Below are 18162 nucleotides of genomic sequence, written 5' to 3'. Positions count from 1 at the left end.
TGGTTTGTTTTTTCTAAACGGTCTCCCTAACCTAGATCGGGAAGCTACCCATAGTTACAGCAGTCATGGAGGCTATCAAAGAAAAGGAATCAATAATTATAATTCGTTCTTTTTTATCCTTTCAGAGGTTAAAGAAGGAAAACGCTCTAGAATTCCACAATGACAATGCACTCTTTGCTGCGCTTGCTGGAAGCCAATACTGCACAGTATATCTGGATCCAGGCTACATAAGATCAATGGGTTCAGGATACTAAAAACAAGGGGTATCCGATAGTTTTGTGTCAGAATCTAGCTACTGCAGCTGCTGACTTTTCAAGGTCAACAGCAGCAGTCATCTACAAGAGTTTGTCTGTGATATTAGGAATATTTTCAACAACCATAAGTGTTCTAGAGAGGGCACATGAGAAATCTCCAGCTAGAAATATCCAACCAGTCCCTGAATCAATTGATATACAACACATAAAGCCAAAAAGTCTCAATTGGTGGTTACGTCCAAAACTAAAAAACAAGGGAGTTCCACCATCAGAGAGAATAGACAGTGATGACCACAGTTTCAAACTCCAGAGGATGGGGCACTTACAAAATAAGAGCAGGGCAATATGGGGTGTGGTCACAAACTAAGAACGGTTCCATGCAATCTTAGAAGCAAACAATAAACATTTTTGGAGCCACAATTGCAGTGCAAACATATAAAGATTTTGTTGGACAGTTGCGGTATCACCAGGTGTATGCCCATGATAACAGATTCCAGCATGGAAAGAGAATCAAATACATGACAGCCTGGAACATAACTGGCATAGACAACAGATTAGCAGACTACTTGAGCCTTTCATCCAGGGTAATGTAGCCTAAAAATAGAATTGTGGCAGTTGACAAGGCAATTCATGAAACCAAATACAAATAGACCTAATGGCAACTAATCAAAATGCCAAAAAGAAACAATTTTACTCTTCTCACAAGGATATCCAAGCATGGGGACACTGATAAAACCACAGAGTTTCACTCAAAGTTATATATTCCCTCCAATAGACCTAATAGAAAAACAGGGAGAAGTAATAACCATACTTCCAAACTGGACTCTGCAACAGTGGTTCACTCAGGCACGAGAAGTGTGCCTAGAACCACCTATGTCTCATCATACAGATTCGCTACATCAAGGGCCCTTGAGGACATGAACGCTGAACGGGCAATACTTAAAAACAAAAAAGTAGCGAAGGTAGGATCCTCCAAGCGGTTTATCAATAAATATGTTCATATGCAGGATCCCAATTGTTGGGTGGGTTCCAAATGCAATAATCCCAGTGCCAAGAGTACTGACTGGGTCATCCTTAAGGGTTGCCATGGAGAAGAAAGAAAATACTCACACACTGATGAGTATTTTGAAGAAAATAAAATGGCAGCACTAATATTCCATCCCATATGTGTAGATCATTATGTTGTTTCAGGGATAGCTTGGGAAGTTGTGGAAATAGAAGCTATAGAAGTCACATTATGGGCCTTCAGGGGTGTCAAGTAAGGGATGCCAATGAGTGTTAAAGGAAAGGAATCAGTGAGTATAATTTGTTTATATCTCACTACATACCCATCGGCATACACAAGGCAAAGCTTATTGTATTATGTATTGTGAACTAGAACCAATCAGATCTCCCCAGTAAGGTTGGTTGGTTCCCACACAAGTTGATTTATAAAGTGAAACCAGCATTATTGTCATGGATTCCTGAGAGGGGCGATATAAATTCTGGGCATTATGGGAGTGTATTATAGGCACGGCGATAATGAGCTGTAAGTGAAACTGTACCTCTACCAAATACAGAGATATGCTGCATGTGTTCTGGACATTGGACAGTAAATATGAACAGTAGAATTAGTTTTTTGCCATCCTGTGCATGCCAAGTATTTACGCTGCATGACAGCATTTTGTATTAACTTCTCCTTTTTAACCACAAACTGCAATTCTGGCTTATATTCAGCAAAAAAAACAACAAAACAAAAACATATTGCATTTATTGTGTCCAGGGAGAAACAGGAGTTTGCAAGTGGGGCTACCATTCAACCCATAAATGCAGCCAACAGCACAAAGCATAAATTGTTCAATGATCCAAACCTTCCAATGTCTGAATTCCAACGTGCGCGCACTATGCAGTCGATCCCACAGTTTTTTGGGGTTTTTTTTTTTAGACAAATTTTATGCAATGTAACCTTTTCACATCAGTTTTTAAAAGAGATGCAGTGAATAAGCGTGAAGTTGCAGCTTGAAGTTGGATAATCAATGTTGATGCCTAGAGGTAATAATAACTAGCCAACGTAATGAGGCCAAATATAAGCAAAATAACCCAATTACCGCAGTCTATAATGATGGGAAAATATGCTGTTTATTACAGAATTTCATAATCACATATGGGAAACGTTGAAAAAAACCTGTCGTCTAAACATTCAGTTTTCAGAGATTAAAAATAAAAACACCTTTGGGGCTCCGGTACTTTTACTATGGTTTAAAAACAGCCCTAGAATATATTTCAGTCATTTCTATTAAGTCACTATTTCCATACAAATAAAATAAACAAACAAACCGAAATATATTAATGATCTATCTTTCCTTAAGAGGTAAATAACCAAACAAAATTATATCACAAAAGTGCAGCCTTAGGTACTAAATTCATCCTTAAAAATAAAAAAGATTCACAACATAAAATGCAGTATACCTTTTGCACAATATCACCAACCTCCTCACAAACTGGTAAGTTAATCAAGGTACACATGGAATGAACTGAATCATTAAATGACTACCTTGGAATTTAACATAATTTCTGGAGCCCGGTACCAGCGAGTGGCAACATATTCCGTCAGAAAACCAGTGTGGTCATGATCTGGGTCTGCAACGCGTGCCAGTCCAAAATCACAGATCTGCATAAAGAAACATTTTTGACATTACATTAAAAGTCATGTTGACAAGACAACTTCAAGTGTACACAAGGCCTAAAAGATGTATATGAGCTGGTAACAATAGAGCTGATCAGAATGAAAGCTGGCTGATAAATAGCTCACACAAAAAAAACAACAATGAAACAAACATCCAGTGTATATAGAACATAGAAATTGTGCAGATACCTATACATAGAAAATATCAACGTAGATCGACAATTGTATTTCTCAATTGATTTTTTTTTTTCAATATCAATTTGTCCTTTATACATTTAATGCAAAACGTATGAAGAAAAACATCAAAAAAGTCAAATAGGAAAATACAAAGTTTTGAAACCATGTAGCACAATTTTAGTTATATTAGCTTGACATCAATTTTTAAAGTAACCACCATAACACTGAAAACAAGGTAAATTCAGAGTGACTAAATGCAGTAGGCAGAGATTGTACTACAGACATAAAACAAGCAGGTCAGCAATAAATCTTCTTGGTGAAGCTACTTTAAATCAGTGTGAACAGATAGCCCAATTACTAAAAATGTCAGGTGGTGAGATTTTCTCATATTAAAAAAAACTAAAATAAGAAATTCAGCAGTCATTCCTTACTCTTCACCCCTCCCCTACTTAATACCCTCTTACTAGAGGTCTTGCCTCTGGAGTGGGAACTTCATTTATAAGGCTATGTTAACCAGCTACATCTGCAGCCACAGCATATCACAAGGTTACATATTTCCCTTTTTTTTATATAGAGAATAAGTTCATGCGTTTCTCAAATCCAGACATGAGGACACTAAGTGCACATGTTTTAACCAATCCTAAGCTGGAGTACAGGTGTTTTAACTATGGACATTGTAAAAGAGCCACATTCTAATTATTTCACTTGTGATTCTGTGAGGTGACACTGAAAATGTGTCAGCGGTTCCTGAGGACCAGATTTGATAAACTAAATAGGGTCAGACAATGGAGTGCTCTCCAACACCGCCCAGCCAGTCACAAAACTAGTGGATCCAGTTGTGTAAAGTGTTGGAGACTCCCTACCACTCATCCAGTCAAGAGCTGTCAGCAACACAAGTTATAAGGAAATTACACAGTTGCTACTAAAGCAGCAAAAGAATAATTTTATCAAGCTCACACAACTATTTACACAGCTCTACTCAGCGATTTAGAAGTGAATGTATTTGTGTGAGCAATAAAGGCGCATGGGAAGCACTTTGCATGACTTCACTACTTGCCTTCCCTGTAACATTTCTGTTGGAGGGAAAGGCTGGCCCTATTAGGTCAATGGAAATAAAAGGCAGCAAAGCCAGCTCTTCTACTGTGCATTATCACATTACAGGATTTTTCCCAATAACAATGAAATGTTGAAGCCTTGCACTGAATCGAACACCACTAATTCTAGAGCTTTAATACTATAAATCATGAGGCTGAGCAGATATGTAACTGTTATCATCACTATCTACCAAATACCTGTGGAGGGAAAGCCACCAGTAGCAGGCTGCAATGTTAGTTTGCAGGGATTTTGTGCTCAGACCTCTCCCACAGAACTGAATAGAAGAACAAAGAGGGCTTCCCAAACTTTCTGCTCCTATTGTGTGAATTCATTCTGATATCAGCAATCAGCTTCTGCCAACAGGGTGGAAATTACCAAGGGGAGGGAGCCTTAATATCCAAAAGTGGACAATCCATTTAAAATGCAACAAATTACAAGAAACTAATGAAATCTGTCAACTTTACAGTATTCACAATTTCAAAGATTAGAGCATGTCATAAAATGTGCAATAACACTTTAAAATAGTACTAGGTATTACTGCATACCTTGAGATCACAAGTAGTGTTGAGAAGCAAGTTTGACGGTTTGAGATCACGATGTAAAACATTGGCTGAATGGATGTACTTCAGTCCTCTCAGGATTTGGTAGAGGAAATAACAAATGTGGTCATTGCTAAGGTGCTGGGTCTTTAGGAGTTTGTACAGGTCAGTCTCCATAAGGTCCTGAACAATGTACCTGGTGGTGTTTATGTAAGGTAAGCAGTTTAAGTCTCAAAACATTTGAAATCACATAGGGGTACAAATACAATGACAGAAAGCATATTTGAAAGTATGGCTCTAAAGCGCCAGCACGGCTCTCCTCTTTGAAGTCATGGACTGCCTGCCCAAAACAAGCAGAAGCAGCACAGAGGAGAATAGCATAGGACCATAAGAAGCACAATCGGAACCGCTGGAACAGAAGAATAATGCACCACAAATAAGTAATAAGCCTGCTTTGCGCCATCCAAAACCAAACTAACTTTTGGTGGAGTTCATTAATTGTAGTTAATTTGTGAAATTAGGTTGGGGTCTGCCGAAGAAACACAAATACCCACCAACTATAGACGGCTTAAGTTTTCCGCCCACGAATGGTTACATTCGCATTGAAAGATCATATCTCTAGGTCCCATGAAGATAACTAGTTGGATCAAGGGGTTTCACAGTAAAGCAGGTTTACCTTCTAGTACAGAGATTGGCACACAATGTAGTTCCCCATCTATTTGAAAAGCTAAGAACACTAGTCGTTCTGTTGATGCAGTAAGCATTTAGAGAAGTGTATGTGGTATAAATGACATACCAGTCCATATACAGATCAATAATTTTTTGATGTACATGCTGATAAATGGTTTCAAGCAAATAAGAGGGGGGTTGTGGGATGGGTTGCACTGTGGCTGAATATCTAAACCAGTGTGTACATACCTTAATGTAGGCATACACACATCTTAAAAGTAAAGACTTCATAAACGACCCAGAGTGCTTTACAATGCTGATAAACGCATTCACACCAAGAGGATAAAGTCATGTGATTGGTAGACTTGCACTTACATAAAATCACAGACTTTTGTGCAGAAGCACCTTCTGCAAAGTTCAGGATCTTTACAATATAAAAACACACTACAACAAGCAGGAGAGGATAAATTATCCACACAATCTTCTTGCTTGTCAATTGCAAAGAGCATCAAATAAGTTATAACAGATTACAGAAAGATTGACTTGCATTTTACTTGGTAAACACATTTCTATAAAATTTCCCCTCTCAGATATTTACATACTAAAACCTCTAAAATGCTTGAGCCAACTATCTTTAAGTTGTGGATCCCATCATCATAGTAGTTCTCGCCTCATTAAGGTTACTGCCTTCACAGCCTGTACTGGAAATTTGAAAAAGTGAAACATATATTGACAGCTGTTGCTGAACTTTTAACTAAAGGATACACATCTTTCATTTGCTCGATGGTTGAAGCTCGAATAATGTCATTTATGCCAATAATATTTTCATGTTTAAAACGCAACAAAATTTTGATCTCTCGCAGTGTTCTCTGGCAGTACGTTTGATGCTCAAAAGGGCTGATTTTCTTGATAGCAACTCGTACTTTGTTCACGTTGTCATATGCAGAACTAGAAAGCAAAAAGAAAAGATGCACTGAAGTGGTCATATTTATACATCATATTCTACATTACACATACATGGCACAAAAGTTTCTACAACAGATTTCACCCATCACTGCATGGCATGCAATGCCTTTACAGTTGGAAACTGAATATACAGTGAATTTTTTAAAGACATTTCTGTGACAGATTAATAACTTACTGGATTTTTTTTAAAAGTAAATATATAATTTCTAATAAACCGATCTAAAATATATCGAGATTTTGCAAATTCAGTTCCCAACAAGCTTTCCAATGCTATATTCTCCATCTATATATAGACTCCTGGCCTCAGGATGTCCGCTGGCACCTTTGTACTACAGGTATTTTAACCTACGTCTGTACTTCTCCTAGACAGACTGGAGCTGCACATAGAATCCACTGGGCTTTGGACAAATCACTATCCTATTTTTATTTCCAATTTTGGGAAGAGTCTAACATTTACATCCTCACGTGATTGTTTCCATCAGAGATACCATCTCACCCTTTTTGAACTGGCATCTACTAACCATCCTATCCTCAACACTAGCCAACACCGAGGTAATGCAATGAATAAACTACACATTCTAAGCCTACCCACAAAAACACTATTCCCACATCCATTACATAACGACCAACGCAAACACTACGCCATGACGGAACTTCTGCAATATACTCCATTGTTCCTGGTCAAACTATGCACGGTTACTGCAGATTTTGACAACTAGACCACTTTTAGATACTAGCAATCGTGCCTTAACAAGTCACACTTTCTTGGTAAAGCTAACAGGGGAACAATGAAGTTTGTCTGACATTTTTAACCAACCTGTCTGACAAATGTTGCTAGGCTATGGGCTGCCCACGACACATAAGTAGCTGCTTTATTATAATGGAAAACAAACAACGTATTGCAAGTGAGAAGGAATTAGAAGACAGGTGGTACAGCTTTGAAAAATCTTAAATCAAATAGTTCCAATGGAGCAACTACAGTTTCAAATCCCAAAAAAAACCAGCTGCTTTGCAAGCTCTCAATTCTTTGAATGCAGAGAAACATAACTGAAGAATTGTTGGGCTAGAATTGAGAAAAAATGTCTGAACCTTGTCTTTAGGGTCAGAACCCTTGAGGGCTTTAGCCAAAGTAAGATCCAGAAAGTATTAAAAACAAAAACAAAACACCTTACATATTTTTAACAGACATTCACCACACCATTATATGATCAGCCTACATATCCAACAGGTAGAATGAATCCAGTGTCCTTCAAAGCACCTATTTCCTGGCTCTACCCAGCTGTTTTTAATTGCCACCCAGCTCTTGGAGCTCTTAGAGTCCTATTATATTATAGAAAAAACTATTGTTTATTCTAACAGGCACTATGTGAGCACTACAGCCAGTAGTGTGTATTAGGCCACTCCTGGCAGCTGTGGGCAATAACCTCCAATATTTTTCATTATCATTGCAAAGTATTACATTGACCCTACTCGGCTGCATCTTAATGCCACCCAGCTGGTAAAATTTTCTGGGGAGAACACTGGAATCCATGATTCATGTTTACGCCATATTCTGACTATCTGTACGTCACAGTAGAAATAGAGATTCACCAGACGTTTTCCCCATCTTTAACTATCCAGTTTTGGTGAGCCTGTGCCCACTGAATCTTCAGTTTCCTGTTCTTAGCCGACTGTGTGGTTGTTTGTTGCTGTAGCCCAGTGGTCAGGGAACAGGGGTAAATTACCCCAAATGGGGTAAAAATAAAATTCCTGGGGGTAATGCTGCTGATTCACATGCTGTCAGTTGGATTGTAGACCCCTTTAAATGTGAAATTGCTGTTGTACCAGAAGAGCCTCAAGGGTTGGCAGAGGCACTTCTTGAGCTTTGATGCAATAATGAAGCACGTATTGCATTTGAAAACAAAGCAGATCTGTCATAGTTTTTGATGTCAACAGCTGCAAAGGCATCAAAATTGCACATGAGGAGGCAGCCAAAAAGTTGCTGCCTTTTTGCAACAACCTACCTTTGCGAACAAGGATTTTCCACTCTAACGAACATAAAAACAAAGCAGAGAAATCGATTGGACGCTGAAGACTGTATCCAAATTGCTCCGACATCAAAATGCCCCAATATTGATGCTCTCGTATCAAAAATTAAGCAACATCATTTCTCCAAAACCTGAAGTTTTGAAGTTGAAGCTTTCAAAGAAATTTTGAATAGATTCAATAAAATTTTAAATTCCAATAATTAAGAATATATGATTTCCTTCCTTTCAAATCAAGGGGGTAATATCGGCGTATTTAAATATATTTGGGGGTAAAAAGGTAAAAAGTTCCCTGACCCCTGCTGTAGCCCATTCACTTCAAGGTTCGTTATGCCGAGTGGTCAAGGATACTCTTCTGGACCATTTGAGTTACTGTTGACTTCCTGTCAGTTCGAACAGTGTCTGGCCACTCACCTCTGAACACTCACTAACAAAGTGTTTCCAGCAACATTCAGTATTACCTCTAGAAAATCCATGAAAATCCTAAGAGAGCAGTAGTTTGTAAGATACTCAAACTACCCCCGGCTGGCACCAGCAATCATTCAGTGATCAAATCAAAGTCACTTAGATCACATTTTTCCCCATACTAGTGCTTGGTCTGAAACTCTTGACCATGTCTACATACATTTAGATATGTTATTTGGTTGATTATATGTTTGCATCAACAAGCAGGTGTACCTACACAGAGTGTGAAATAAATCTATTTCTATATACATGCACACAATTGTCTATGGTGCTTGTTAAGCAAGATTGGGGCCCAACAAAAAGCCTCAGAGGGCTGCATCTGGTCTCTAGGACTCCACTTGGATAATCCTGATCTAAAGTATATAGAGGCAACGCTTGTAGATTAGTAAATCAACATGAATAGGTGCCAAAGAGACCCATAATTTATGTGACCACCTCATCTATTTGCCCAGTATGCAGTAAGATATAAATCAACCACAGGTATCTTATGACCACAATGGTGAACAGCCACTGGCTAGAAGAAAACATTTGCTAATTAAAAAAAAAATATGACTTATGCAAATAGTAGTTTATATAATACTAATATACAAAAACAAAACACCCATTTCAGAAATTTCTAGATACTGTTTTTAAACACACGTAAACAGATGGGTCACTAAGTCACTGGTCCAAGAGGGTCTATTCCAACTACTTCCATTTTCTGCATTTCAAAAAACACTATACAATTTTGTCTAAAACACAGCACATCACGCTCACAAAGTTGCATGCATTTGATATGTTTTCAAATAAAAAAGCATTTCAAAAGCCATTGATAATTTATATTTAAAGCAAGGATATTGTTCCCTTGGGTTTCATTTAGATCTAGGCATCAATGGCATTAACTATATTACAAACTAGACCGGTCTGCGACTTTGGCATTATTGATCCCTATGATCATTGCACTGAGCTATTCTCCTAGCAAATTTTCTTCAATTACTATGTATCACATGAGCAGGGCCTTCCCAACCCTTTGGAATCTGCATTTTTTTTCCCTCTACCTTGTATATACCAGTTTTATGTATTTTCTATTTTCCACACTGTCCAGAGCTGCTGAGCACTGCAGCACCTTTCTTTCTATTTTAAAATCAGGAATTGTGCATTATACTTTAAATGAACAGGGAAGAGTAGTGATCATAGAAATAGATGAACAGAAACCAACAATGCCCAATCCATAGAATCTACCAGCTGTGAACGCTCTACATGTATAATGCTTAAAAAATGTAATATGGTGTGAGCAGAAGAGTTGTTAGGAAAAAAAAAAAAGCTCTAAAGGTAGACATTGACAAACAAAAATGGTATAAAGCAACAATGCCAACATATAGAATAAAAACAAGCACAGAACTGCACCTTGCATACAGAAAAATTGTATTCGGCAGAAGGACACGTTCACTACCACCATCCAACAGAGAGCTGGGCTATGAAATTTACTATCAAGGGAGGTGGTAATAACAGAAACACCAATTGAAAACCAACAATCCTGCAGTTTTACCTCATCTATCCTGCCCCAAGTCTGATAATGTTTAATCCCCCCAGTCATCATATTTACAGATCGTTATAAGCTCCGATAGGTCAACAGGAAGAATTAGCCTACTTTACTGTAAAAATATTTTTTTTACACTTTGCAATAGTTGCCAGACATTAGAAACAGATAGAAACTGTAAATTAAGCCACTAGAAAGTAACCTGGACAATGTTAAAAGCACCCCTATTTTCTAAAAACACAAAAACAAAATGCTAAAGCACTATCTTGCACCGTAACAAGTAACATTAACTTCTCTAAACCCTTAAGATTTTTCCACAATAAGTTTAAGATTTAAGCTATTAACTTGATCTAAAAGCTAGGCATTTCAATATAAATAATTACAGCACAGAAAAATAGTACAATACTTTGAACAGATACAAATTTACTTGTCTTTGTATAAAGATTTCTTGAATGATCAAGAGTTTCATGAATTTGAGAGGTCCAAATTAATAAAGATTATAATTAGAGTTTCTGGTTTCAAAGTGTTTATTTTCGCAAAATTTGTTTTATTTTCTGGGCTTTTGGCTTCAAAATAAAATGGATTTTTTTTTTAAATTATATTTAAAAGCATCCATTTATTATAGACACAAGTGTGTACAGAGGACATGTACACCATAAATATATATATATATATATATATATATATATATATATATATATATATATATATATATACACACATATACATATACATATACATATATATACACACACACATACACACACATACACACACACACTATATAAATCTACCTGACACAAAGTGGCAGTCAGAATATAAAAAACAAAAAACAAAACAAAAGAGGGCCCATACCTCCATATAGAGATCTTTGTAATAGTCAATATTCTCTTTCAGCACAGTGGCTCCTGTGCCAAATGTTAATGTTTAACGTTGCTTTCTACTTGCATTATCATATTCAATACCACACCCTTTTTCTATTACGAAACATTTAAAGCATCTTTACCAAGGACAGAGCATAGTCAGATATACAAGATTTTCACAGAAAAGAAATGCTAGCCCAGACCATATGAAAAATGTCAAATACCACCTTGTGGGATTAAACGACATCATATTATGTAGGATACAGTTTTTGAAAGTAAATGAGTTAAAGTCGACCCTGCCACTTAGTTTGAAGGGTAGGAACAATGTCTTATTTTGCAACACTTATGTGATGATCGGCCACCCGCAATATCCGTGCCCTGCATGTCAATTCTGACTGAATCCCGACAGTCAAGCTGCTGGGTCACCCTATATATTGCACCTTTACCAGGACTGGCCTGTACACCTACCTCCACCATGTTACAATGTTCAGAGTCCCAGTGAGAGCACACAAAACACCCTTTCTAGTCAATTTATCAAATTATTCATACGAATTTAGTAAATGTTCATTTCTCCTGTACACAGTTGTGGCAATGCTGTGTGATACCACAAGCTACTAATGTGTATTGACTGAGAATTTATATAAATACTGATTTAAAAATAAAAAATATACTGGCATTTGTTAATATGACAATGCTTCATTGAAAGGTAGCAAGGATAACATACTTTTTCATGTAAAGAAAAGTGCCACAAAACACAGCTTATGGTTGCAAAGTTGAATCGGAAAGAAACAAGACTCCTGGAATAATGTCAATGACTGACCAGACAAACAGAGCCGGTTGGTCTTAATGTACACCGTAATATGGTGCAAACCAAACAGTGTTTCACTGCAAGAACCTCATGCCAAGCATGGTAGAGTGGTGCTAATTTGGGCTTTTGCAGTCACAGTACCTGGACGGCTCGTAATTTAGTCCACAATGAACTACGCTTTATACTACAGATTTCTCAATAAAAGAGGTCCATCTGTCTGACAACTGATGCCAAGGGGAAACTGATCATGCAGTAAAACAATGATCCTAAGTACACTATCAAATCTACAAATTAACGTCTGATGTCGATGTAATAATGTTATAATCTCAAACAGTAAGTTAATATTACTAAAGGAGACTTTCAATTATATTCCTTTTTCAGCTTACTTTTTGTTTATTGTTAATTATGTCCAGATACATAAAATTCCAGAAAAAGGATGTCTTATTTTTCACATGATTATTAGCTTGGAAATGAAGTATAAATAAAATATGTGTAAGAGTGATATGGTAACTTAAAAGTAGTCCTTTAAAGGGGTTTTCCACAAAAACTATTATTGCAGCGTCGTATCTCCGACAGAACGGGCACCAGACGTCAGAACCCCACTGTTCAAGGACATCAAATGTCAACAGTTAGCATGAAACTAGTCTGGAACGGTTTGCTTTGGTAACACTGTATTGTAATGGCTCTGTTGGCATTAAGTCCACAAATCTAGGTTCTTTGAACAATAAAATAGTGTGAGCTCTTTTGTCCTATATTTAATTTATTTCCATCATACATTCAAACCATATTTACCCAACTGTATCATCTACAGTCTCAACAAGATACAATCCGGATAGTCCCATGTACAATCAATTCAAGCTACAATATCCATTTTTCAGTCATTTGCATCTTTACATGCAGCAAATTCTCATATCTCACACACAAAAAAGCCAATATTGACAGGATCCAAATATGCATGGAATTAAGATTAGTTACAGGCTGTTAAGATGTGGCCCACAAAACAGTTTTGTGGGCCACACAAGGCTTTGTAGAAAATCTACAAAGCCTTGCATAACAAGATGGACATTTTCATTTGTTCAGAAGTCTCCATAAAGTGTACATAAGTATATTTTAATTTATAAATGCCATTAGTGTGCAGAGTGTTTTCTATGACAAGAAACATGACACTAATTTTGTTAAACTCAAGCGAGACAAGATTCGTCACAAAATGTCTCTTCAAAACAGATCATATTCCATCTAAATTCTAGCACATTTGAAAAAAAACATTTTCAGAACTCAATCTGAGACTAGTCAAAGATGGCTATAACAGAATACATAAACCGCTCATTAAAACGAAGAAAAGTAAATAGTATTTTTAGCGGATTCCATGAGAAAGCTGTAGTATATAACTTGGTGTAAAGCATGCCATTAAATGTATATAGAAAGACTAGTATAGACATGATAGAGCATTCCAGAGATCTCAGAAATCTTTGGCACATGCACAATTTTAAATACAAAGTAATGAACATTGCAATTAGGACAGATCATGTACACCCACAATGAAACCAGCAAGCCTTTTTAATATGATACAACTAAACTCTGATTTTCTTATGCAGCCTCTAGCCAAATCACTACTTATGGGTAAAATGCTATTGTATGATACTGCTGCAGACCTTACTTGCTTTACCACCAACACAACTTTTCTTTAAAGGTATTCAAAATTAATTTTCCTTGGAAACTGCTTCTAGACATTACACAAGTCTGCTCTTTGCTAACATCTCTGCCAACCTGGATGTTGAAATTCACATCTTTACATTAATGAGGCCAAAGGACAGAATGACTGGAATTGGAGAGTGTGGTTTACGTAGCCCCTCTATTGCTTGAGTTAATCCGGTGTCACCTCCTAGGATCCTGCCCTGATAAATAAGCATAGAAGAATACTAAAAGGCTAGGTTGAGACAAAGTATATGCTTGTTTATTGATATGACCTATCATTCTCTTGTTCTTTTAGTGGCACCACCCAATAGCAGTTTTCTATAAGTGAGCATAGGGCCAGTATTTTAACATACATTGGTGCCAATTTAAAACAAATAACCAACAAACGAAAACCAAGGTAGCACTGAACTACACACAATTTAAAAATCATAAACTACATTAAATACTTATTGGTTTATCTTTATGGTACAGGCATGGAGTATTCATGTTTAAATGTACATAAATTTAGACTGGTATGAAAACTTACTAAAGAGCAAGATGGCACATGCATAACATGTTCAATCTTCCTCACAAAGACATGTTCTTCAGAAATGTAAATTGCACTACTGGCTCTGAAGAGCATAGATGCACACCATGAGCAGCCTGAATCATGAAAGTAAATGGAGACTGCAGCACAAAAGGGCAGACACTAATATAAGGCTGGATTGAATGTAAACACGATGGGCACATGGGGCTTTAATATAGGAACATATGCTGCAATGTGGGTAGTCACAGGTTTTATGTTAATATTATGATAGCAAAATAATTTGCATAGTAAAAAAAGGGGCACAGAAACATTTTGATCCATCAACTGAATTCTTTAATACAACCACAAGACATGTATTGGGCTTAAACAAGGTTAAGTGACACAAATATCAACCCAAATTTATAATTAAAAAATATCGAACAGCATTGATATCAATAGTAATACGATTTGCACGCAAATCAATCTTAATGTCTGCTGTTGTAACACATTTAAGAACCACTGAACTCAAATACATAAGGATTAAATATAAGAACCATGAAGGCAAAACACATTAGTCAGTGCTAACTAGACATTCAACTGCAGGTGTTAAAATGTAAAATACTCACTCACCACTACATACAGTTGAAGTGCCTCCTGTATTTTTAAGATTGGGTCCTATTGGGATTCAAAACAGATAAAAAAAAAAGCCAAGACTGTAGTCATTTGAGCTGCTGTGAATTGTTCTTGTGTAAAAAATACAAAAATTCACACAGTGAATTTCATCTGAGCAAACATGCAGGCCTGTTTGGTCTTAGACTTACACCTACCTCCTAGCATGGCAATATTCAGAAGGGTAATAATTAAAAACACAATTATTACATATATTATTCAACAAAGTAACTGAACCTTTTAAATAATATCAAATAGTAACTGCTTGTTTTTTAGTCTTCCCAGCATATCTGCTGCACTAAACGTTATAGTTTTGCCTCACTGTGGCAATATTTGCACCAAAAAACAGTTATAGTTGCTTCCAAAGCTTAAATGTAGTGAATGGGGTGTGAAAACTCAAAACTACAATCTTTCCAAACACACTAGAAGGAAGTTACTAGTAGTCTTCAGGACATTAATATAAATTTTTATTTCCTACAAATTGATAATTTTTTTAAATGGTATCACTTGGGGCAGAAAGGGGTGCAAATTTTAAAAAGATACTTTTTCCTTAATAACCATACAAAGTTGTATGCGACAGGTCAAGATGTATTTGAGCTCCAGGAACTGCCATATGAGACCTCTTTAACAAGATTACTTGATCTTGAATTTACAGACCATGAGGTAAATTTATCCAGCCGCGAGTTTGAAAAAGTGGAGATGTTGCCTATAGCAACCAGATTCTAGTTATTTAGTGCATTCTACAAAATGACAGCTAGAATCTGGATTGGTTGCTATAGACATCTTTACTTTTTCAAACCCAAAGCTTGATAAATTTAGCAAGTCCCACTCAAAACAACTAAAAAATACACGCCATTCATGCAAACTAAAAAATATAAAAAGACAAATTAATAGTTCATATATAAACATGCACCTATTAAGTATTTAAGCAATCGATAAAACCATGCTTTAAAAGTAAAACCTGCAATATAACGATAAAAAAAGTAATGATATTATAGAGTAATTCCTTAGAAAACACTAGGAGGGAAATCAGGAGCAAAACAGCAAGAATCCCTGACACTTTACCAGCACAAAATAGAACACTACAATTTTACTTTATTTATGCATTGCCCCCCCACCACCACCACAAATTGCTTTAAATGGGCAAAATCAAACTTTTATAAATGGTAATATGCACATCACATTCATAAATGCCACAAATTGGGTATTGTGATTAATGCATTGGTAACTTGAAATGGTCAGCGGTGACACCCAATTTAAAAAAATGCATATCTTTATTTAAAAAAAAAAAAAGACTGATTGCTGGTATTACCAAATATGATTGAACAACTGAAACCTGGCCTGTAAGCATTCACTATCAAGAACCACTGTGTTAAATAGGACTTTCCAATGATTGCAGTACAAACTGCAGAATGGATTAAAGAAAGATGACAGCAAGAAATATATATATTTTACAACACAACTAGGTTTTAGTTCATAAATCTTACCACTTCAACATCAAATCAATTATGTGTATTGTTGTGAGACCCACTATAAGAACCCATTAATAATTGACTTTTTGAACAGGGGCATGTGCAATTCCGAAAAATCAAAACATGACATTATAAGATATTCAAGTATCTGATATTATAAGATATTAAGTAGCTGGGTGGGGTGTTGTACGGAAAAAATCCCAACACGAATTAAAATACAGACACTAAATATGCATATGTAGCAGAGTTCCTATTTCATAAACGTTTGTGTCACTGCACAACGTTAACACTGATTACGACCTAAGTCAGAAGACGAGGAATACAGCAGCGCTCAGGACGTGTGGGGACACGTAACTTGGGAGAACAACAAGGAGGAAGAAGTGGTAATAACGTGTGCAGCATGTCAGGCACTGGCACACAGCTGTGTACTCAGGGAGGGGTAGTGACAGCCTGGGGAGGGAGTGCTCCGGGGAGAGGTGGGTGCAGGCCCGGGACAGACATATCCCAGCTGGCCGAGACACACGGCTCCTAGTACTTACCACACCATGCCATAGGCCCCTTCCCCGATGTAGGAGAGGTTCGTGTATCGCGGGCCCACGTCAAACGCCTGTCCCCGCACCATCTCTGGTCCCCCTCCGGGGTTAGCCGAGGCCCCAGCCGCAGCCGCCATATTTGCTGTCAAAGGAGAGTATTTCCTGGCGTTGTCCCCTGCAGGGCTGACGCTCACTCCGTCCGCCGCTGCTGGTGGTGATGTTGTTGTCCTGCTGGGTGGTGAGGAGAAGACGGCCGAGTCTTGCTGTCTCTCGTCCGGTCGGTCGGTGGTTGTGTGAGGCGCTGTCTGGCTGACGCCTTCCCGCCTGCTGGGTGTGTGAGGGGAGGGTCGTATGGGCGGGGTTCTGGAGGCGGGGCCTTCCTCACGCTTTGCTGCAGTGGGCGTGGACGCGTAGGGTTTTTTTTTTTTTAAGAATCTTTATTAGAATATATTTTGAAAACAGTAGAGACACCATCGTTAATAAGCAAAATCCAGAACTCCATCTATCTAATATTCCTCTCAAAATATTTCTATCATAAAATCTGTCAGATATCTATCATAATATCTCTCCTATCTAATATCTCTGTCATAACATCTATTTCATATATATCTATATATCTCGTCTATCTATCTAATATATATCTCATAATATCTATGTATATATCTCATATCCGTCTATCCAATATCTCTCTCATTATCTATCTAGTTGATATCTCTCATCATATCTATCTATTTCATATCCATCTATCTAATATCTCTCTCATAATCTATAACTATCATAATATCTGTCTCTCTAATATCCTATCTATCTATCTAATATTCCTCTCAAAATATCTATCATAATATCTAGCCATCTATCTTATAATGTATCCTATTTATCTAATATCTCTGTCATAACATCTGTTTCATATCTATCTATATATCTCATGTCCATCTATTTAATATCTATCTCATAATATCTATATATTTCATATCCATCTATCCAATATAGCTCTCATTATCTATCTATTTGATATCTCATTCTATCTATCTATCTATCCATCTATCTATCTATCTATCTAATATCCCTCTCAAAATATCTCTATCATGATTTCTATCTATCTATCTTATAATATATCCTATTTACAGGGCCGGTGCTAGGGTCCATGGCGCCCTAGGCATTTTGAAAAAATCGGTGCCCCCCCTGCAAAAATCGGCGCCCTCCTCCCCCCTCACCCCGTCTTTCCTTACCTTGTCACACCACCG

The 18162-nt window shown here is 37.1% G+C and overlaps 1 protein-coding gene across 1 annotated transcript in view; it reads right to left on the bottom strand.

Moving 5' to 3' along the window:
- Window positions 1-17278, bottom strand: part of MAPK1 (mitogen-activated protein kinase 1) — a 32674-nt gene extending 15396 nt beyond the window's left edge. Inside the window, exons 1-4 of the mRNA XM_075216297.1 lie at window positions 16925-17278; window positions 6165-6347; window positions 4737-4926; window positions 2788-2904 (exon numbers count right to left, since the gene is read on the bottom strand). Coding sequence (XP_075072398.1) covers window positions 2788-2904; window positions 4737-4926; window positions 6165-6347; window positions 16925-17055 — 621 coding nt within the window. The 5' untranslated portion in view covers window positions 17056-17278. The remainder of the gene's footprint in view (window positions 1-2787; window positions 2905-4736; window positions 4927-6164; window positions 6348-16924) is intronic.
- Between the last annotated feature and the right edge of the window lie 884 nt (window positions 17279-18162).

The sequence above is a fragment of the Mixophyes fleayi genome, chromosome 1 (genome assembly GCF_038048845.1).
Source record: "Mixophyes fleayi isolate aMixFle1 chromosome 1, aMixFle1.hap1, whole genome shotgun sequence".
In the NCBI taxonomy this organism is placed as follows: Eukaryota; Metazoa; Chordata; class Amphibia; order Anura; family Limnodynastidae; genus Mixophyes; species Mixophyes fleayi.
Note: the sequence above shows the minus strand (reverse complement) of the source record. Positions and strands in the feature narration are given on the sequence as shown.